Genomic DNA, 24,031 nt, shown 5'->3' with positions numbered 1-24,031 from the left:
ATTTCAGCTCATGAAACACCATTGTTCAGTGTAAATAGGATGGTCAGAAATCCCTGATTTATCAGGAAGAAACCATACCTCTGGTTCATGGGAACGACATCAGTAGGTAACAATATAGCTGAAGTGTTGGAAAGTACAAAAGAGGCCCAATCAAGCACAGAGATCAATAACATGTAGAGAGTAGACTCACTTGGCCTCATTGCGCCGAATCTCCTTGTCCTTCTGCTGAATCTGGTGGTTCAGCTCAATCACACTCTGGGCCAGCTATATGAAAGCAGAGCAAGAGAGAAGAGAAAGACATTCAGTCAAAACATCCACAACTGATGGCAAGTTGGTTACAAAACAAACCCAATTATAAACAAATGGAAAGTCAAGGTCTTAAATCCAGACCTTGTTCCAAATTACCTAGTCGCAGACATTTTAAGACATATTTGAATCCAATTAAGTAGCTAACCAACAGTAGTATGCGCTTCAGATTTTGTCTGGTAAAAAAAGTCATTTGAGGAACAAGCTTACTTTGAAATCACAGCTAGCTACGTGGTTAACACGACTTATACAAATTTCACACTTTTGATCGATCATGACTCATGATCATGAGCAATCCTTTATTTTCCAGCCATCAGTCACCGGATCTTTGGGGACAGGGCTACATAAGTCTTGTCAGTTAAGGCAATGAGGCCAATGACAAAGTCAAAAACAATGGAGCCTTTGATTCTTGTCCTCTGTCCCACTCCTGCCCCATCCACAGTGATTTAGTGGAGGGTGTACACAGGCGTACGCCACATACCCACTTTTTCAGTTGCCATTGCGTATAATCACCTCATACCGGAGTATACAGTATTACTGAAACACAAGGGGCGCCATTTCAATTTTTTGACACAAACAAAGTTAGGCAACAGGGGTCTTGAGCCAAGGGGGTTGAATGTAACCAAGAAACTTGATCTTGACATCTAGCCACTTAGCTAGCAAGTTAGCAAACCAAATGCATAGCTGGAGCCCTAAGCATGATATAGTTTGACATCTTAAGATTTCTTATAGTTAATCTTACATTTATAAGCAGTGGCGTAGCACATACCCCTGCTTATAACTGGGAACTTCTGACTCAGTTGGACTGCCTCAATTATATACATTACCAGTCAAAAGTTGACACACCTACTTATTCCAGGGTTTCTCTATATTTTTACATTGTAGAATAATAGTGAAGACATCAATTATATATAATGGCGCCGGAGAGGATGGCTGCGGTTTTACGGGCTCCTAACCACCTGTGCCATTTTGTTTTGTCGCATTATTTGTAACTCATTTTCTACACAAAGTTGCTGCTACTGCTTATGACTGAAAAGAGCTTATGGACATCAGAACAGCGATTACTTACCTCGAACTGGACAAATATTTTATCTTTAACCTGTTGGGTCTAGGGGGCAGCATTTGCACGTCTGGATAAAAAAAATGTACCCGATTTAATCTGGTTACTAATCCTACCCAGTAACTAGAATATGCATATACTTATTATATATGGATAGAAAACACTAAAGTTTCCAAAACTGTTTGAATGGTGTCTGTGAGTATAACAGAACTCATTTGGCAGGCAAAACCCTGAGACATTTTCTGACAGGAAGTGGATACCTGATGTGTTGTATTGACTTTAAACCTATCCCATTGAAAAACACAGGGGTTTAGGAATATTTTGGCACTTCCTATTGCTTCCACTAGATGTCACCAGCCTTTACAAAGTGTTTTGAGTCTTCTGGAGGGAGATCTGACCGAACAAGAGCCATGGAACGATGATGTCCCATTAGACACCTGGCGCGCGAGTTCATGTTGGGTACCCTCGTTCCAATACGTTATAAAAGAGTATGCATTCGTCCACCTTGAATATTATTCATGTTCTGGTTAAAAAAGGCCCTAATGATTTATGCTATACAACGTTTGACATGTTTGAACGAACGGAAATATATTTTTTCCCCTCGTTCATGACGAGAAGTCCGGCTGGCTTACATCATGTGCTAACGAGACGGAGATTTTTGGACATAAATGAGCTTTTTTGAACAAAACTACATTCGTTATGGACCTGTGATACCTGGAAGTGACATCTGATGAAGAGAATCAAAGGTAATGGATTATTTACATAGTATTTTCGATTTTAGATCTCCCCAACATGACGTCTAGTCTGTATCGCAACGCGTATTTTTCTGGGCGCAGTGCTCAGATTATTGCAAAGTGTGATTTCCCAGTAAGGTTATTTTTAAATCTGGCAAGTTGATTGCGTTCAAGAGATGTAAATCTATAATTCTTTAAATGACAATATAATATTTTACCAATGTTTTCTAATTTTAATTATTTAATTTGTTACGCTGACTTGACTGCCGGTTATTGGAGGGAAACGATTTCCTCAACATCAATGCCATAGTAAAACGCTGTTTTTGGATATAAATATGAACTTGATAGAACTAAAAATGGATGCATTGTCTAACATAATGTCCTAGGAGTGTCATCTGATGGAGATTGTAAAAGGTTAGTGCATCATTTTAGCTGGTTTTATGGTTTTGGTGACCCTGTCTTTGACTTGACAAAACATTACACACAACTCTTGTAAATGTACTGTCCTAACATACTCTAAATTTATGCTTTCGCCGTAAAACCTTTTTGAAATCGTAAAACGTGGTTAGATTAAGATGTTTATCTTTCAAATGGTGTAAAATAGTTGTATTTTTGAAAAATTTGAATTTTGACATTTATTTGGATTCAAATTTGCCGCTCTTGAAATGCACCTGCTGTTGATGGAGTGCACCACGGGTGGCACGCTAGCGTCCCACCTAGCCCCAAGAGGTTAAAGACTAAAATGCGAACGATCTAGAACTAAAAAGACTTTCCTACCAATGAGATATTAAAAACTAATATCTTACATGTCACCGAGACGTGGCTGAACGACGACACGGATAATATAGAGCTGGCTGGCTTCTCCATGCATCAGGACTGAGCAGCTATGTCTGGTAAATCGAGGGGCGGGTTATTTGTCAATAACTGCTGGTGCTCGATGTTTAATACTGAAGAAGTCTCGAGGCATTGCTTGCCTGAGGTAGAATGCCTGAGGTAGAATACCTCATGACAATTTACCAAGAGAGTTCGCATCTATATTATTCGTAGCCATCAATTAAACACCACAAACCAATGCTAAGATCACTCAGCGAGCTGTACAAGGACATAAGCAAACAAGAAAATGCTCATCCAGAAGCAGCGCTCCTAGTGGCCGGGGACTTAAATCCGTTTTACCTCATTTCTACCAGCATGTCACGTGCAACTAGAGAGGAAAAGAGAAAGAAAAAAACTATATCTATATATAAATAAATATAAAACTCTAGAACACCTTTACCCCACACAGAGAGCTATCATTCACCCTCCATTTGACAAATCTGACCCTAATTCTATCCTCCCGATTCCTGCTTACAAGCACCAACTAAAGCAGGAGGTACCAGTGACTCGCTCAATGAGGAAGTGGTCGATAAGTGTATCGACGACATCGTCCCCACAGTGACTGTACGTAAATAACCCAACCAGAAGCTATGGATTACAGGCAACATGTGCATCGAGCTAAAGGCTACAGCTGCCGCTTTCAAGGAGCGGAATACAAATCCGGACGCTTAAAAGAAATCATGCTATGCCCTCAGACGAACTATCAAACAGGCAGGGTCAATATAGGACTAAGACTGCATCCTACTACACCAGCTCTGACACTCGTGTGATGTGGGAGGGCTTGGAAAATGTTACTGACTACAAAAGGGAAAGCCAGCCGCGAGCTGCCCAGTGACACGAGCCTACCAGACGAGCAAAAAGCCTTTTATGCTCGCGTCGAGGCAAGCAACACTGAAGCATGCATGAGAGCACCAGCTTTTCCGGACGACTGTGATCACTCTCCATAGCCAATGTGAGCAAGACCTTTAACCAGGTCAACATTCAAAGCCTGGGGGCCAGACGGATTACCGGGACGTGTACTCAAAGCATGCGCAGACCATCTGGCAAGTGTCTTCACCCACATTTTCAAACTCTCCCGGACCGAGTCTGTATTACAGACCACCATAGTCCCTGTAAAGCTGATATTTTGGTTAAAAGACTTACATGCTGACCAGACCGCATGCATCGCACAGTCTGGCCCACCCACACGCGATCAGGACACAGGTTGAAATATCAAAAAGTCTGAACCAATTATATTAATTTGGGGAAAGGTCAAAAAGCATTAAACATTTATGGCAATTTAGCTAGCTAGCTTGCTGTTGCTAGCTAATTTGTCCTGGGATATAAACATTGGTTGTTAGTTTACCTGAAATGCAAAATCCTCTACGCTGACAATTTATACAGTTTAAAAACGGTAAACCGAATTCATTTCAAGTCATCTCTCCTCCTTCAGGCTTCTTGAGACTTTATATGGCGGTTGGCAACCAACTTTAAGGTGCGTTATCACAACCGACTGGATTCTGTACCTCAGTTCTTCTTTCAATCACCCACGTAGGTATATGCTCCTAAAAACCAAATGAGATGGGAGAGGCAGGACTTGCATCGCGTTGAGTCACAAATAGAACCAAGTTCTATTTTAGCGCCTGGCTACACAGACGCTCGCGAGCAGTGTGGGTGCAATGATTGAATAACATGTAAACATTTATTCTCGCACACGTGACGCGTTCGATCTGGTCAGCATGTTAGGTCACAATATACCACATTACATCTAATACATTTGTTTAAAAAAAAAAAAAAGCATGGCCATCAGTTTTTTTTTTTTTTTATTGCGGGGGGCAAAAAATATTTTGGCTGTTAAAATAAGTGTCGTAGATTTTTTTCATGGTGGAGTGTGTTTACAGCATGAGTGGTCGTGAGCAGATGCGCTTGTTTTGAGATCAAAGCGAGAGCTGCATGTAGCCACGTGTGAACATTTTGTTAATATCCTTTGCAAGTTATTAGCCCAGTTAACGATAATTTGTAGTCAACAATAGGGGAGTGGATGCTTCCTACAACAGCACAAAATGCGTACATTTCTAAACATCTTTGAAAAGCGAGTCATGAGTGATGTATTTTGAGACAGGCTTGAATAAGCTAAGTAGCCAATAGGCAGAGGGTAGCATAAGATTAAGTCTTATTCTCTGTAATAATGTTACGGGAACAACATTTTACATTTTAGTCATTTAGCAGACGCTCTTATCCAGAGCGACTTACAGTAGTGAATGCATACATTTCATACATTTTTTTTTTTTTTCCTGTGCTGGCCCCCCGTGGGAATCGAACCCACAACCCTGTCTGAAAGTCACCTTGTCTGAAGGACGAGTGCATAAACAGGTTAATGTCAAGCCCAGCATGTTTTTTTCCAAAAGCCTCATGGAATGTAGGCATACATTGAATACCACACACTGGCTGCTGCGGCAACCATATTACCACCACACTAGAGGTCACGAGTCACGAAGGCAGTCAAATTCCATGTGAACGTTTAATCATGGTAATTACGCTTCTCCAAGCTGATGGTGATTAGTAGCCTACCAAACTTGCTAACTGCCTGGTACTCTGCACTTTATTTTCCCTCCAATCACTGACATCAATACAAATGTGTTCGAAAATCAAACACTTCATGAGAGCCTATGAGCTCATTCTGCACCACATTTCTATAGGCTATGCAATAGCGCGAGAAAAAAGGAGTGATGGCCTCTACTAAAAAGAGGATCCCATCAGCTTTCTATAGGCTAGCCCTACTATTTATTTCTCGACTTTCCTAATATTAAAGCACATTGTTAATCTTTACAACAGGAGTATAGCCTACCTGGCTGGCATGAAAATTAACCACGGGAAAAGCGTCCTCCATTCACTGCAAGCACCTAGATGACATGCATTTTTCCCTGCTGCCCCCGTTTCAAGACATGTGCATGATAATGGTCCTTTAGGAAAGTATTCAGATGCCTTGACTTCTTCTACATTGCTACGTTACAGCATTACTCTAAAACGGATTAAATAAAAAAAAGTCCTCAGCAATCTACACACAATACCCCACAATTGCAAAGCAAAAACAAATTTAGAAATGTCAGCTAATTTAGTAAAAATAAACAGAAATACCTTACATAAGTATTCAGACCCTTTCCTATGAGACTCAATTTAGCTCCGGTGCATCCTGTTTCCATTGATCATCCTTGAGATGTTTCAACATCTTGATTGGAGTCCACCTGTGGTAAATTCAATTGATTGGACATGATTTGGTAAGGCACACACCTGTCTATATAAAGGTCCCAGGGTTGATAGTGCATGTCAGAGCAAAAACCAAGCCGTAAAGCTCCGAGACAGGATTGTGTCGAGGCACAGATCTGGGAAAGGGTACCAAAATATAAAAAACATGTCTGCAGCATTGAAGGTCCCAAAGAACACAGTGGCCTCCATTCTTAAATGGAAGAAGTTGGAACCACCAAGACTCTTCCTAGAGCTGGCTGCCCGGCCAAACTGAGCAATCGGTGTAGAAGCGCCTTGGTCAGGGAGGTGACCAAGAATCCGATAGTCACTCCGACAGAGCTCCAGAATGCCTCTGTGGAGATGGGAAAACCTTCCAGAAGAACAACCATCTCTGAAGCACTCTTAGCAGTTGATGTTACTCTTCAATAACACAGACCCCAAAGCAAATCAGAGGGAGGAAAATGGGTTTATTCAAAGACAACAAATCATGCGGGGAGGTAGATGTTCATTCTCCCCTGTGCTTCTCTCCACAGAACAAAGGGACAGGATGTAGTTTTATAACCCAGCCCTAGCCTGTGATTGACCAATTAGAATTCCTTGCAATAAAACTGGGCCAACGGCCAAATAACAAGTATCCTATTTCAGGTTCATAAACAATTTGGACCAATGAGAGCTTGCCATGTAGCTATGACTCCAGGACTGAAATTCCTCCCATGTCTCTGACCCATTGATCATTAATCCCCTATTACAGACAAACCACTATTTCCATTGATCGTTAGTACGCTTGAATTATAGTCCTCTGCGTTGTATGAATATATTTGAAGATAAATACACAACTCCACCAAATCAGGCCTTTATGGTAGAGTGACCAGACGAAAGCCGCTCCTCAGTAAAAGACACTTGACAGCCCACTTGGAGTTTGCCAAAAGGCACCTAAAGACTCTCAGACCATGAAAGATTTTCTGGTCTGATGAAACAAAAATGTAACTCTTTGGCCTGAATGCCAAGCGTCACGTCTGGAGGAAACCTGGCACAGTGAAGCATGGCGGTGGGATCAACATGCTGTGAAGATGTTTTTCAGCCGCAGGGACTGGGAGACCAGTCAGGGTCAAGGAAAAGATGAACTGAGCAAAGTACAGAGAGATCCTTGATGAAAACCTGCTCCAGAGTGCTCAGAACCTTAGACTGAGGCGAAGGTTCACCTTCCAACAGGACAACGACCCTAAGCACACAGCCATGACAACGCAGGAGTGGCTTCGGGACAAGTCTCTAAGTCCTTGAGTGGCCCAGCCAGAGCTCGGACATGAACCCGATCGAACATCTCTGAAGAGACCTGAAAATAGATGTGCAGTGATGCTCCACATCCAACCTGACAGAGCTTGAGGATCTGCAGATAACAGTGGGAGAAACTCCCAAAATACAGGTGTGACAAGACTGTAGCGTCATACCCAGGACTCAAGGGTGTAATCACTGCCAAAGGTGATTCAACAAAGTACCGAGTCTGAATATTTATGTAAAATGTGATATTTCAGGTCTAAAAATCTGTTTTTACCTTGTCATTATGGGGTAGTGTGTGTAGATTGATGAGGGGGAAAAAAACAATTTAATCCATTCTAGAATAAGGCTGTAACAAAATTTGGAAAAAGGGATCTGAATACTTTCCAAATGCACATTTTTAAATTTGGGGTCTGCTTGATTTTTACATTTTTTTTCATGGAGATTCTGAACTACCATGATTTACGTTGGCCTTAGTTGGTGATGATCCCTTTTACTAGATTTATGACATATTTTAGCCTCTCCCTAATCTTAACACCCACCGCCTCATCGTTGGCTGGGACCTCCGGGAAGGCAAAAGCTCTTTCTACATTCATGACACAAATGGGTTGTGTTGATCCATGGTGCTTTCACCACCCGGTCAGATTGTACTTCTACTTTTTCATGTTGATCAAGCCTACTCGTGCACAGACTACTTTTTAGATAGAACCTTTCTCCCCTCAGTTAAGACTACAGAATATTCAACTATAGTAATTTCAGACCATTCCCCCCACATTATGCCTAAACTCTTACTCCGAACACAAGAAAATTGTAGATAACAGGACCATATTGTCTAACCAAGAATTCTGTGACTTTATTTCAACCAACAGGTGTATTCATGACGACACCTCTCCCTCTCTTCTTTGGGAGAGTTCCAAAGGTGTATTACGGGGAAAGAATTTCTTACAATACTCATTATGGTGAAACAAAGAACAGAAACTTCAAGAACTACTGGACTCAATCCTGGCAATAGACCTCCAATATACAACTTCACCATTCCCTGAATTATACGCAGAGAGGCTAACACTTCAAACTCAATTTAACCTGCTTTCCACTGAAAGCAGAGTTTCTGTTGCAACAAACAAAGGGGACGTACTTCGAATATGGTGACAAGGCCAGCCGCCTTTTGGCACACCAACTTAAAACGCTTAAAATCTCATCTTATTTCTCAGGTATATGACTCTTCCTATAATATTACAAGTGATCCCTCATTAATATAACTTCTGTCATTTTATTCCAACATCCACAAATCCGAACCACCATCAGATAATACAGCTATGGACAACTTTTTAGATATTCCATCCATTGATATCTAAGTTATGGACATCAGTAAAGTTCTGGATAACCCTCGGCATCTAGATGAGATAAAAGGGTCTAAAGTTAACGCAAAGTGGCAAGGCCGCAGGCCCTGATGGCTTGCCCTTCCATTTTTTTTTAATTTTTTATTATCCGATCAACTTGCCCCATTACTATTAGATATGTTCACCCACTCAATAGCACAGGGCTCTCTCTCCCCTCCGATGCCAATTCAAGCCTCTATCTCACTAATACTCAAGGTAAAGATCTAGTGGAATGTGGTGGATATCGGCTCATTTCACATTTGATTGCGGATGTTAAACTATTAGCTAAGGTTCTAGCATGCCGGTTGGAACCCTGCCTTCAGGATGTCATTCATATGTGATGATCAAACGGGTTTCATCAAAGGCCCACAACTGTTTTCCAATGTACACCGTCTTTTGAACATTATACTCTCTCCCCATACCCCAAAATCATTGTTTCTCTTGATGCGGAGAAGGCTTTCAACCGGGTGGAGTGGGATTATTAATTTAAGATTTCGGGAAGATTTGGGGTCCAATTTCATCTCATAGATACATCTGCTCTATTCTACTCCTACGGCTAGCGTACACACTGACTCAACATTGAAAATAATTCCCTCTCCAGAGGGACCTGTCAAGGGTGCCTTATGTCCCCGCTCCTGTTTGCACTTGCGATAGAACCGCTTTCCTTGGCCTTAAAATCCTCATCATTCACTGGAATCCACCAAGCTAATGAAGAAAAAAAGTGTCACTGTATGCAGATAATCTACCATTATAAATCACTAACCCTGTGAACTCTGTCAATAACATACAGCATATATTAAACACACTTGGATCACTCTGGTTACAAAATGAACGTTTTCGATCCACCCCGCTGCCAAGCAAATTCCCCCTGGAGCACTGCCTTTGTCGCCCTCTGGTTTTTCCTATTTAGGTGTGAATACAACACATTCTCTGGCTATCCTCCATAAAACGGACTTTGCAAGTCCAGTCACACAAGTTAAAGCAGACTCTGGATTCTGCCAGCTAAGGAGAGAGGCAATCTGTTAAAATTAGCATTTTACCTAGGTTTCTATACCTTTTTCAATGTCTTCCAATCATTCTGCCAAAATTATTTTATACCAAGATGGATAGGTTGTCATTTTATCTGGTCAGGCAAATCACCTAGGATACATAGAGCAATACTTCAAATAATTTACTGCTTTACTTTTGGGCAGCCAATACACAAAATTATTGTCTGGTGTAATGCTCCAAGTACCAACTGGCGCTCACTAGAAGCACACTCCTGCCAATTATCCTCCCTTTCTGCCCTTACTTGTGCCCCACTGTCCTTGTTTCCTTGAAATTATACTGGAAACCCCATTGTCCTCTCTACTTTTAAGATCTGGAGACAATTGTGTCAACATTTTAGACTTTCTGCCCCTTCTCTTCTAAGCCCTATTTGTAACAGAGACCTCTTTTTATCCTCCAAACTCGACCAGGTTTGTTTTGTGGCGAGAGAGAGGTTTGGTATGTTTAAAAAAAACACGAGCAAAGGAAATTGGACCGGTGGGAATCTGTCCTTTGATCTGATGAATCCAAATGTTAGATTTTTGGTTCCAACCGCCGTGTCTTTGAGACGCAGAGTAGGCGAACAGATGATCTCTGCATGTGTAGTTCCCACCGTGAAGCATGGAGGTGATGTGATGGTGATGGGGTGCTTTGCTACTGACACGGTCAGTGATTTATTTAGAATTCAAGGCAAACTTAACCAGCATGGCTACCACAGCATTCTGCAGCGATACCCCCTCCCATCTGGTTTGGGCTTAGTGGGACTATCATTAGTTTTCCAACAGGACAATGACCCAACACACCTCCAGGCTGTGTAAGGGCTATTTGACCAAGGAGAGTGATGGAGTGCTGCATCAGATGACCTGGCCTTCACAATCCCCTGACCTCAACCCAATTGAGATGGTTTGGGATAAGTTGGACCGCAGAGTGAAGGAAAAGCAGCCAACAAGTGCTCAGCATATATGCAGGATGTTTCACATCTAGACGTGATTGGGAGTCCCACAGGGCAGCAAGTGCCTATGGGCAGTCTTTGTAAATAAGAATGTTCTTAGCGGACTTGCCTAGTTAAGTGAAGGTAAAATAAAATGAGCAAACTCCTTCAAGACTGTTGGAAAAGCAGCCAGATGAAGCTGGTTGAGAAAATGCCAAGAGTGTGCAAAGTCATAAAGGCAAAGGGTGGCTACTCTGAATATCAATTATATTTAGATTTGTTTAACACTGATTACATGTGTTATGTCATAGTTATAATCTTCACTATTATTCTACAAAATAGTTTAAAAAAGATAACCCCTTGAATGAGTAGGTGTCCAAACTTTTGACTGGTAATGTATGTACATTTATATATTATATGTATGTTGCTTTTGTCGTTAAGGTGTTTCAACAAGTATATATAAGAGATGTATCTGTTCAATTTGTATTTCTTTTCATGTCCCAAAAAATATATAAAAATGTGAATTTGGCAGTATGTCCAACTGGCCTCACAACCGCAGATCACGTGTAACCATGCCTGCCCAGGACCTCCACATCTGGCACAAACAAAGAATTTCTGCACAAACTGTCAGAAACCGTCTCAGGGAAGATCTGAGTGATCGTCGTCCTCACCAGGGTCTGGACCTGTCTGCAGGTCGGTGTCGTAACCAACATCAGTGTGCAAATGCTCACCGTCGCTGGCAAAGTGTGCTCTTCAAAGATGAATCCCGGTTTTAACTGTACCAGCCAGGTGGCAGACAGGAAGTACGGCATCGTGTGGGCAAGCGGTTTGCTGACGTCAGCGAGTACCCCATGGTGGCGGTGGGGTTATGGTATTTGCAGGCATTAGCTACGAACAACGAACACAATTGCATTTTATCGATGGCAATTTGAATGCAGCGATCTCGTGACAAGATCTGAGGCCCATTGTCGTGCCATTCATCCGCCACCATCACCATGTTTCAGCACGATAATGCACAGACCCACGTCGCAACGATCTCTACACAATTCCTGGAAGCTGAAAATGTCTGAGTTCTTCCATGGCCTGCATACTCACCTGATGTCACCCACAGAGCATGTTTGGGATGATCTGGAGCAACATGTACACCAGCGTGTTCCAGATCCTGCCAATACCCTGAAACTTCGCACAGCCTTTGAAGAGGAGTGGTACAACATTCCACAATCAACAGCCTGATCAACTCTATGCGAAGAAGATGTGTCACGCTGCATGAAGCAAATTGTGGTCACTCCAGATAGTGGTTTTCTATTTTCTTAAACAATCTGTATTCCCAGTCATGTGAAATCCATAGATTAGGGCCTAATGAATTTAATTCAATTGACTGAATTCCATAATGAACTTTAACTAAGTAAAATCTTTGAAATTGTTGATTATTGAGTTTATATTTTTGCTCTGTGTATGAAGTGGTTTGTTAATTTAAACCGGTTCTATTTTTGCCTCAAAACAAGGCCAGTTGGTTTTGAGAGGAAATGAGGAAGCAAGGATTTGGCATCTAGTAACATTTTCAGACACAGCCAAGGGGTAACCAACCCTCATTCTGGAGATCTACCCTCCAGATTTCGCCCCAACCCTAATCTAGCACACCCAATTCTACTAATTAGCTGCTCCCCAGAACCTCAATAAGCTGAGTCAACTGTGCCAGTTTAGGGTCGGCGCGAAAGCCAACAGTGTAGTTCTCCAGAGGAAGATTTGGGCTGGACGTTGGACGGGCAGGAACAATAAACACGCTAACCTCGCCCCGTTTCTTATGAAGCTCTGTCAGCTCCTCCTGGTGCCTGATTCGCATCTGGGCCATCTCCTGCTGTAGGTTGTCGCTGCGACTCGAGTCCGCCCCCGGGCTGAGGAACCAAACACAAATGGTTAGATAAGGTCACAAGCAAGGTTAGTGCTATCCGGGAACCTTGGGAAATCCCTACCCTAAACCAACCATAACCCTTACCTAACCGTGTCAATGAGGCGACTAAGATTTGAACGTCCCAAGGATCCCATTTAGACTTTCTCACAAGCAAGGAATTTCTGGACCACCATCCCCTCCAATGCAAACAACGGTTCATATAACACCAATGCCCACTTCTAAATTAACCTTTATCCCCTAGGCACTCGAGTAGATCTGAAAGGACGGGAGTGGATAGGTATAAGCAATATGGTAGTAGCTTGACTTCGCAACACACACAAACAAGTTCAAAGGTCAAATCCTGGTGAGGCCTACCTGCCATCATGTCTGTTCTGAAAGTCATATTTGTCCGACTGGTATCTCTCTGAAAGAACAGCCTGTAGATCGGACTTCTCCAAGAGACGGTTATCTGAGACAAACACAAAAAGGTACTTTAAAAACACACTTTCTGGGATAACTGCACAGGCAGCAGAACTAAAAACCAGTCAATCAATAGCATCTTGAGCACTGAGACATGGTATGTGGCTCTAACATTGGTGGATGATCTCCTCGAAGGCCTGCCTCTGCACACGGTCCCTCTGCTTCAGCTGCTCTCCGACGTGCCTCTTCCATGAGCACTCCACACGACGTTCTGCCATCACCACCTGCACACACACACCAAGAAGTTAATACATCGTCACACTCTGTCTCGTGAACCCATTTCAAGAGAATTACTGGCAAAAGCATCTAAGCACACCACGGCTTCCAATATTAAGTAATAATATATCAAGTGAAGCTAAGTCTAATAAGAATAAATGGGCAAGGCAAGTACAGCTGCTTCATCCTTGATTGAATAAATTCATGTTCCATTTGATTCTGAAATCTTTCAAAATGCCATACATGCTAACCAAACCACTCACACGCATTTTGATTTCATACCCCCACACCAGACACGATCAGGACATGCATGTTGAAATATCAAAACAAACTGAATTATATTAATTTGGGGACAGGTCAAAAAGCATTAAATATTTATGGCAATTTAGTTAACTAGCTTGCTGTTGCTAGCTAATTTGTCCTGGGATATAAACATTGGGTTGTTATTTTACCTGAAATGCACAAGGTCCTCAATTCCGACAATTAATCCACAGATAAAACAGTAAACCGATTTCGTTTCTCGTCATCTCTCCTCCTTCAGGCTTATTTTGGACTTAATACGGCGGTTGGCAAACAACTAAAGCATAACTACAACCTACAAACACCATGGGACCACGCAGCAGTCATACCGCTCAGGAAGGAGATGCTTTGTCTCCTAGAGATGAACGTACTTGTGTGAAAAGTGCAAATCAATCCCAGAACAGCAAAATGACCTTGTGAAGATGGAGGAAACAGGTACAAAAGCATCTATATCCACAGTAAAACGAGTCCTATATCGACATAACCTGAAAGGCCGCTCAGCAAGGAAGAAGCCACTGCCCCAAAACCACCATTAAAAAGCCAGACTACGGTTTGCAACTGCACATGGGGACAAAGATCGTACTTTTTGGAGAAATGTCCTCTGGTCGGATGAAACAAAAATAGAACCGTTTGGCCATAATGACCATCGATATGTTTGGAGGTAAAAGGGGGAGGCTTGCAAGCCAAAGAACCCCATCCCAACCGTGAAGCACAGGGGTAGCAGCATCATGTTGTGGGGGTGCTTTGCTGCAGGAGGGACTGGTGCACTTCACAAAATAGATGGCATCATGAGGCAGGAAAATTATGTAGATATATTGAAGCAACATCAAGACATCAGTCAGGAAGTTAAAGGTTGGTTGTAAATGGGTCTTCCAAATGGACAATGACCAAGCATACTTCCAAACTTCCACTGGGAATGTGATAAAATAAATAAAAGCAGAAATCTCTACTATTATTTGGACATTTCACATTCTTAAAGGGGTGATCCTAACTGACCTAAGAAAGGGAATTTTTACTAGGATTAAATGTCAGGAATTGTGAAAAACTGAGTATAAATGTAATTGGCCAAGATGCATGTAAACTTCCGACTTCAACTGCATCTGCCCTCTCAATGTCTAGAAAGGTCCCACCTGATCTCGCCTCCCATCTTTGAGGACATGCATTTCTAATGTTAGAGCGGTCACTTGACCATCTTGACAATAGAGTAGATCATATTTGCTATAGCTAGCTATATTACCACGGTCAAAGGTTGAATTCAAAGCCTGTATCTCTCATAACCAAACTGCTTTGGTTGGAAGGCACGATAGAAAAACACAGTTGTCACATGCTTCGTAAACAACGGGTGTAGACTAACATAGAAATGGTAACTTACGGGTCCTTGTCCAACAGTTAAAAAAATAAAATAAAATAAATTGGCAGCAGCAGGCTGGTAAGTATTCATTCAAACAGCACTTTACTGCATTTGCCAGCAGCACTTAGCTATGCTTGAAGCACAGTGCTGTTTATGACTTCAAGCCTATCAACTCCCAGGATTAGGCTGGCAATACTGAAGTGCCTTTAAACATCCAATAGTCAAAAGTATATGAAATACAAATGGTAGAGAGAGAAACAGTCCTATAATAACTACAACCTAAAACTTCTTAACTGGGAATATTTACATTTTACTTTTTTTTTTTTTTTTGTCATTTTAGCAGACGCTCTTATCCAGAGCGACTTACAGTAGTGAATGCATACATTTCATACAATTTCATACATTTTTTCTTTCTATTGAAGACTCACGTTAAAAGGAACCACCAGCTTTCATATGTTCTCATGTTCTGAGCAAGGAACTTATAGTTCGCTTTTTACATGGCACATATTGCACTTTTATTTTCTCCTCCAACACCGTGTTTTTGTATTATTTAAACCACATTTTACATGTTTCATTATTTATTTGAGACTAAATTGATTTTTATTCATGTATTATATTAAGTTAGAATAAGTGTTCATTGTTCATTCAGTATTGTTGTAATTGTCATCATTGCATATATATAAAAAGATATTGGCTGATTAATCTGTATCTGCTTTTTTTTGGTCCTCCAACAAAATCGGTATCGGTGTTGAAAAATCATAATCGGTCAACCTCTAGTAACAACACCTGCAAAGGATCGGTACAAAGTCGCTGGACCAGACAGGACTGGCAAAAAGTGCTCTTCACTGACGAGTCACGGTTTTGTCTCAGCAGGGGTGATGGTTGGATTCACGTTTATCGTCGAAGGAATGAGCGTTACACCGAGGTCTGTACTCTGGAGCGGGATCGATTTGGAGGTGGCGGGTCCGTCATGGTCTGGGGTGGTGTGTCATAGCATCATCAGACTGCCTGCAATGACAACAAGCTCAGTCTCAACGCTGTGCGTTACAGGGAAGACATCCTCCTCCCTCATGTGGTACCCTCTTCCTGCAGGCTCATCCTGACATGACCCTCCAGCATGACAATGCCACCAGCCATACTGCTCGTTCTGTGCATGACTTCCTGCAAGACAGGAATGTCAGTGTTCTGCCATGGCCATCGAAGAGCCCGGATCTCAATCCCCTTGAGCACGTCTGGGACCTGTCAGATCGGAGGGCGAGAGCCATTCCCCCCAGGAATGTCCATGAACTTGCAGGTGCCTTGGTGGAAGAGTGGGGTAACATCTCACAGCAAGAACTGGCAAATGTGGTGCAGTCCATCAAGAGGAGATGCACTGCAGTACTTAATGCAGCTGGTGGCCACACCAGATACTGACTTACTTTTGACCCCCCCCCCCCTTTGTTCAGGGACACATTATTCAATTTCTGTTAGTCACATATCTATTGAACTTGTTCAGTTTATGTCTCAGTTGTTGTATCATATGTTCATGCAAATATTTGTATGTGTTAAGTTTGCTGAAAATAAACAGTTGACAGTGAGAGGACGTTTCTTTTTTTGCTGAGTTTAGGTAGGGGTAAAGTGACTAAGCAACAGCATAGATAAGACAGTAGCAGCAGCGTGTGTGAAAGTGTGAGGCATCAGTATGCATGTATGTGGGCTCATGTAGTGTGTGTGGTTGGGTGTCAGTATGTGCGAGTGTGTGGGTAGAGTCCAGTGTGTGTGCAGAGTAGGTAAAATAGTGCAAAAAAAATGGGTAAATGCAGGCAGTCCGGGTAGCCATTTGATTCGCTATTTAGCAGTCTTGTTTAGCAGTCGCAAGGCTTGGGGGTAGAAGCTGTTAGGGTACTGTTGGTTCCAATTGCCATGAGGTAGCAGAGAGAACAGTCTATGGCTTGGGTGACTTGAGTCTGGAAAAAAAATGTTGGGCCTTCCTCTAACACAGCCTGGTAAATTAGAGGTCCTGGATGGCAGGGAGCTCGGCTTGCTAAATCATTTGCCAGAGCAGTAACATCGTCATGTGGTGTTGGTGAAAGGCATAGCCTTCCGATTAGTACTTGCTTGCGCAGTCATGCACAATCATAAACAGCTAATTAACCTGTCAACTTTGAAGATTATGGTAGCCCGCTCTGGTCTAGCTAGGATCTTGTTAGCAAGCTAACGTTAACTAGCTAAAATTACGCCACAAATGCCTCCTACATTAACTAGCTATTAGCCAGCTAGTTAAATATATGTAACGTTAGTTTATGTAGCTAATGTTTGCTAGCTAACGATACATATGTATAGTTTTAATTTTACAAAAGTTGTACGTTTCGTCTATAGCACGACAAGCTAGCTAGCAGTCTATCTGCTAACGATAGCTAGCTTGCAAGCTATGTAGCTATGTTTTCAAACACGCAGTCATTAGCTAGCGTGATAGATAGCATCAAGAGGAATGGAAAATGTTAACTTACGTTCGCTAGCTAGCGTAGGTAGTTCCACATCCACTCAGATCATGACATTTAGTAGTTTTCAGCTGCTTACTTGTGCTAAATTGGCGTTAGTTGATGTTTTGAAAAAAGTTTTCCTATTTAAACGACATAGCTAGCTTGTGATACCTAACAGCCAGCTAGCAAACGGTAGCGAATTAAGACAGTCGACATTCATCAGCCGAGACGAGAGCCAAAACTATTTATAAAATAAGCAGAAAATCATCTCGGATTGCACATTTTAGTCACAGATAAACCAGGTGTAGGTACTACTTCTTCTTCTGTGGGTTTTATGACGTACTACATCACAAAAATATGTATTGGCGCCACCAACTGGACGGGTTTAAAAAAAGAAAGGGGAAAAAATCGAATCCATACGTGATAGAGAAACGAACTTAATCCACCCAAATAAAAATTGTAAATTGACCAAAACAAAACTCCCAATTCTTCCTTCTTTCAAATCTCCATATCTCCCTAAAAACATATGCAAAAATAAGACTCATAAATATAAAAAATAAGTAACAAAGACAAATAGAAACAAATTTGTGTTGATTTGGTACTCGAGCATCAATACATTACCCATCCCCCAACACTGTCAACCAAGAGTCAAGACTAAACCAATTCACCTTGACTGGTTTTATATTTTTCCTAACGATTCCGCACAAACCAGAAAAAAATACAACAATATGTCTGTGAAACTATGAATGAATTGTGGTTTATTTGGTAGCATTTCGTAGTGAGACTGATTTTACTAATTGCATTAGTACTGTACAAAGTTAGAGGTGCGCTATTTGATAGATTCCCCCGCTCCCCCTACCTCGGGCTTCCAGTGGGGAGACCTCTTCCAGTGGGGAGACCTCTTGTACTTCTGAGTGGGAGACCTTCCCAGGCAGTAGCCTGTCTAGCTCACAAAATAGAATCAGGGCACCCACTCTGACAAGGTTAATTGACCCACAGTCCCACATGGTGACATGATATCATTGACGTGACGTGCAAAAGAGCGATAGAAAACCAATCACGCAAATGTCACCATTCCGAAATGTTTTGTGCGGGCGCCCCGTGCCACCCCCGGCAAGTTGCCGCCCTGGGCGGCTGCCCATGTTGCCTCTACCTAAAATCCACCACTGCCTGCAGCCTGCAATGAAGGCCTATCCACCACCATGGACATATCAGGAGCAACATTCAACCCTTTTAACAGCTGCGGCATATGAAATGCTCTGGACAACCTTAACTTTGGCCACATAATTTTCTTTCAACCTTGTCGGGCATTCAAAAGACGTGGCTTCATGGTCCCCACCACAATTGCAACATGTTACATTTTCATAAATTTTATAACACATGATATTTACATTTTAGTCATTTAGCAGACGCTCTTATCCAGAGCAACTTACTGTAGTGAATACATTCATTTCATTTCATGCATTTAAAAAAAAAATAATATTGTACTGGCCCCCCGTGGGAATCGAACCCACAACCCTGGCGTTGCACACACCATGCTGGCGTTGCAAACACCATGCTCTACCAACTGAGCCACAGGGAAGCTATGATATGATTCTTTCCACAACTTGGGCATCTCAGTTTCTTCCTTCTGCAAACACTTGAAACATGACCAAAAGCTTTACAATGATCACACTGCATTAATCTTTGGATAAATTACATTTACATTTAAGTCATTTAGCAGACGCTCTTATCCAGAGCGACTTACAAATTGGTGCATTCACCTTATAATATCCTGTGGAACAACCACTTTACAATAGTGCATCTAAATCTGACTCTGTAGTTGATATACCCCAACTGCACTTGAGTAGGGAGAGACTCCATTTCAAAAAACTAAACAGATAAACTCTTCACTTTTTCATCATTCACCACACGATTCATCCAACGTGCATCAATCACTCCCGGAATGAATATTTTTCATTTCTTCAACATTGACTTCCCACGAGACGCCAGATATTAACCCCTTGAGGGGTGACCGAAAAGACACATACGATACGTCAAACTTATCAAATCGATTCTTCAAGATTGGTATTTCAATCAGCTGCTTCTCATTAACAAACCATGCTCCTACAAGATACGAAGGGACATTTTCAGCACTGTGCTCCATTTTCCATTCTTTTGGACAATACTCCAATTCTCCTTGATTCTAGTGTCCTTAGATTCACAATCCACTTCAGTGTCCGCTTCTGCCATCTTTTCCACAATGTACCAATGCTCCTTGGTAGGTACTCTAGCTGCATCCCGGACTAGTCTCGGAGAAGTGGGTGTGTCAAAAGGGGTGGGTGTATCAATAGCGCACTGGTTAGAAGCTCTTGATTGAACGGTGTTGTCTATGCCAATAAAAGTGTTCCCATTGGTCAATTCTAGAAGTAGCTAATACAATATACACTGCTCAAAAAAATAAAGGGAACACTTAAACAACACATCCTAGATCTGAATGAAATAAATAATCGTATTAAATACTTTTTTCTTTACATAGTTGAATGTGCTGACAACAAAATCACAGAAAAATAATCAATGGAAATCCAATTTATCAACCCATGGAGGTCTGGATTTGAAGTCACACTCAAAATTAAAGTGGAAATCCACACTACAGGCTGATCCAACTTTAATGTAATGTCCTTAAAAGAAGTCAAAATGAGGCTCAGTAGTGTGTGTGGCCTCCACGTGCCTGTATGTCCTCCCTACAATGCCTGGGCATGCTCCTGATGATGTGGCGGATGGTCTCCTGAGGGATCTCCTCCCAGACCTGGACTAAAGCATCCGCCAACTCCTGGACAGTCTGTGGTGCAACGTGGCGTTGGTGGATGGAGCGAGACATGATGTCCCAGATGTGCTCAATTGGATTCAGGTCTGGGGAACGGGCGGGCCAGTCCATAGCATCAATGCCTTCCTCTTGCAGGAACTGCTGACACACTCCAGCCACATGAGGTTTAGCATTGTCTTGCATTAGGAGGAACCCAGGGCCCCCCGCACCAGCAAATGGTCTCACAAGGGGTCTGAGGATCTCATCTCGGTACCTAATGGCAGTCAGGCTACCTCTGGCGAGCACATGGAGGGCTGTGCGGCCCCCCCAAAGAAATGCCACCCCACACCATGACTGACCCACCGCCAAACCGGTCATGCTGGAGGATGTTGCAGGCAGCAGAACGTTCTCCACGGCGTCTCCAGACTCTGTCACGTCTGTCACATGTGCTCAGTGTGAACCTGCTTCATCTGTGAAGAGCACAGGGCGCCAGTGGCGAATTTGCCAATCTTGGTGTTCTCTGGCAAATGCCAAACGTCCTGCACGGTGTTGGGCTGTAAGCACAACCCCCACCTGTGGACGTCGGGCCCTCATACCACCCTCATGGAGTCTGTTTCTGACCGTTTGAGCAGACACATGCACATTTGTGGCCTGCTGGAGGTCATTTTGCAGGGCTCTGGCAGTGCTCCTCCTGCTCCTCCTTGCACAAAGGCGGAGGTAGCGGTACTGCTGCTGGGTTGTTGCCCTCCTACGGCCTCCTCCACGTCTCCTGATGTACTAGCCTGTCTCCTGGTAGCGCCTCCATGCTCTGGACACTACGCTGAAAGACACAGCAAACCTTCTTGCCACAGCTCGCATTGATATGCCATCCTGGATGAGCTGCACTACCTGAGCCACTTGTGCTACCACTAGAGTGAAAGCACCGCCAGCATTCAAAAGTGACCAAAACATCAGCCAGGAAGCATAAGAACTGAGAAGTGGTCTGTGGTCACCACCTGCCGAACCACTCCTTTATTGGGGGTGTCTTGCTAATTGCCTATAATTTCCACCCGTTGTCTATTCCATTTGCACAACAGCATGTGAAATTTATTGTCAATCAGTGTTGCTTCCTAAGTGGACAGTTTGATTTCACAGAAGTGTGATTGACTTGGAGTTACATTGTGTTGTTTAAGTGTTCCCTTTATTTTTTGAGCAGTATATATACAAAAGTATGTGAACACCCCTTCAAATGAATGGATTCGGCTATATAAACCACACCCGTTGCTGACAGGTGTATAAAATCGAGCACACAGCTATACAATCACCATAGACAAACATTGACAGTAGAATGGCCTTATTGAAGAGCTCAGAGACTTTCAACATGGCATCGTCATAGGAGGCCACCTTTCCAACAAGTCAGTTTGTCAAGTTTATGCACTGCTAGAGCTGCCCCAGTCAAATGTAAGTGCTGTTATTGCAAAGTGGAAATGCGTCGGAGCAACAATGGCTTAGCCGCGAAGTGGTAGGTCACACAAGCTCAAAGAACAGGACCGCCAAGTGCTGAAACCGAGTACTAAACTGCCTCTGGAAGCAACATCAGCACAATAACTGTTTCTTGCGAGCTTCATTAAATAGGTTTCCATGGCCAAGCAGCCGCACACAAGCCTAAGATCGCCATGCGCAATGCCAAGCGTCAGTTGGAGTGGTGTAAAGCTTGCAGCCATTGGACTCTGGAGCAGTCATAACGTGTTCTCTGGAGTGATGAATCACGTTTCACCATCTGGCAGTCCAACAGATGAATCTGGATTTGGCAGATGCCTGGAGAATGCTACCTGCCCCAATGCATAGTGCCAATTGTAAAGTTTGGTGGAGGAGGAATAATGGTCTGGGGCTGTTTTTCATGGTTCAGGCTAGGGCCCTTAGTTCCAGTGAAGGGACATCTTAACACTAAAGCATAAAACATGTAAAATAAAGTTATACTTTTGAATCATCTGTCCATAGAACATTCTTCTGGGTGCTTTTTGGCAAACTTGAGTCAACATTTTGGACAACATGGGTCACATTATGCCTGGCGAAAACTAAACCTTGCATTCCACAGTAAGAACCTCATACCAACGGTTGTATCCCAAAAGGTAATTCAAGAAATAGTGAAATAGACTAGAGACAGGTGTCCCTCATTCAGGGGCAACGCTCTCTGTCCTTCTCGTGGCCCGAATCACACAGGACTATTAATTAATGATAAACTTCTTCCTATGTATCAGCGCTACATTTAAATCTCACCCAATGTCTCTAGCCTTTCTAGTGAGGGTGATCAGGCCTCACCAGAAAGTCAGAACAGAGGTCAGAGGTCATTCAACCCCATTAAGAGAGTGTTTCTTTCCCCTTTATTTTCCTGTACCTCAGACTCATTATTTAAAGACATTTCAAACATTTTGTGTACCAGGTTTACATTGGGTTTTTCAGTACATTTCTGATCAAAATACTTTACATGTGTGCAAGCAAAACTCGCACAATAGATACTTCATAAAATGTTATTTGTGTGCCCTTTAAGGTGCATCCTTTCTAACCCATGAACAAAAAACACTAAAACCAAATAAAAAGACCCCACACAATAAATCAAGCACAGTATTAACATCACTAATAAATATTCATAACAGGTGGGTTGTGTGTAGGTGCTGTCGTGTGTGGTAAAATGTAGGGTAAAAACAAACAAAATGGCCTGGCCTTACTTAATTTTGGAGCTCCCTTAACAGCCGGATCTGGGTACCTTTATACTGTTCCTGCCTCAGGACGCCTTTGAAAGGGAGAGATACAGAATCATTGGTAAACGTATCAGAAAATTTGGTAGTGGACATTCCATCAGTCCTGGAATAAATAAAATAAACATGTACTTAGTTTTCTTCATTTTAATCAGTCCTAAAAATTCTTCATCGAGTTTACTGCATCTTTGGGCATGATGTCTTGACAAAACCATGCGTATCCAGAATCATACATGAGACACATCAGATGATTAAGCTCATTAAGCGGAATAGGCACCTTCTAAAGTAAACAATCCCAGAGCCCCTTTCTTGTAATCTTATCATTTTTACCTGTTGCATTGACATATGTTCTGTACGGACTGTCCCTGTGACATCAACTAGTCATAATATGAAACCTGTTGTTGAACAACTCTACTAGGTCCTTCAAAATGTTGGTGCTGGCTTATCAGCTCAATATTCAGTACTAAAAACATTTACTTGGATCTACTTCAATTTTGGACACAGTTCCACGTAATGTAATGATATTATTGTTTTAGATTACATTACCTTCTTACTTAAATCACTGGTGTTACCCAACTATAGAATTGAGTAATAATAATTGAAAATGGTAAAAAACATCTCTCATTCAATTATTCATAACTCTGTCTCAAATGTCCCACTGTGTCACTTACAGTCTGCTTGAGTTCAGTGAGTACCACTCACTTTCACTGTCGGCTTATCTATTTGTCCACAGGAAGCTTATCTCTAACCCAAACACTAGATGGCTGGCTCTAATTTAATATCAGTCCCAAGGCTCAATCCCTCTGTTCGTCATGTGACCTTGTATTAAAATCTCAGCATTTTCAATTTACTAAAATATCTGAAAGGCACTAATAACATATTACCATTCACATACTGGCAACACTTATTACATTTGACATCAACTGATAGATCGTACCATTAATCTTTCCACTTTACCTTCTTTATCAATGTCCTTGTTCCTCTCACAAGTCTCCATAT

General features: G+C 42.3%; 1 protein-coding gene across 2 annotated transcripts in view; it reads right to left on the bottom strand.

Annotated features, from left to right (window-relative positions):
* Positions 1-17,858, bottom strand: part of atg16l1 (ATG16 autophagy related 16-like 1 (S. cerevisiae)) — a 64,177-nt gene extending 46,319 nt beyond the window's left edge. The window contains exons 1-5 of one of the 2 annotated variants that reach the window (XM_014159976.2): positions 17,537-17,858; positions 13,293-13,404; positions 13,076-13,169; positions 12,599-12,704; positions 191-264 (exon numbers count right to left, since the gene is read on the bottom strand). In XM_014159976.2, the coding sequence (XP_014015451.1) occupies positions 191-264; positions 12,599-12,704; positions 13,076-13,169; positions 13,293-13,398 (380 nt within the window). In that variant the 5' untranslated portion in view covers positions 13,399-13,404; positions 17,537-17,858. The remainder of the gene's footprint in view (positions 1-190; positions 265-12,598; positions 12,705-13,075; positions 13,170-13,292; positions 13,405-17,536) is intronic. The other variant, XM_014159977.2, reaches the window with a different exon arrangement.
* Positions 17,859-24,031: the final 6,173 nt, after the last annotated feature.

Source organism: Salmo salar, chromosome ssa20 (assembly GCF_905237065.1).
Source record: "Salmo salar chromosome ssa20, Ssal_v3.1, whole genome shotgun sequence".
Classification (NCBI taxonomy): domain Eukaryota; kingdom Metazoa; phylum Chordata; class Actinopteri; order Salmoniformes; family Salmonidae; genus Salmo; species Salmo salar.
Note: the sequence above shows the minus strand (reverse complement) of the source record. Positions and strands in the feature narration are given on the sequence as shown.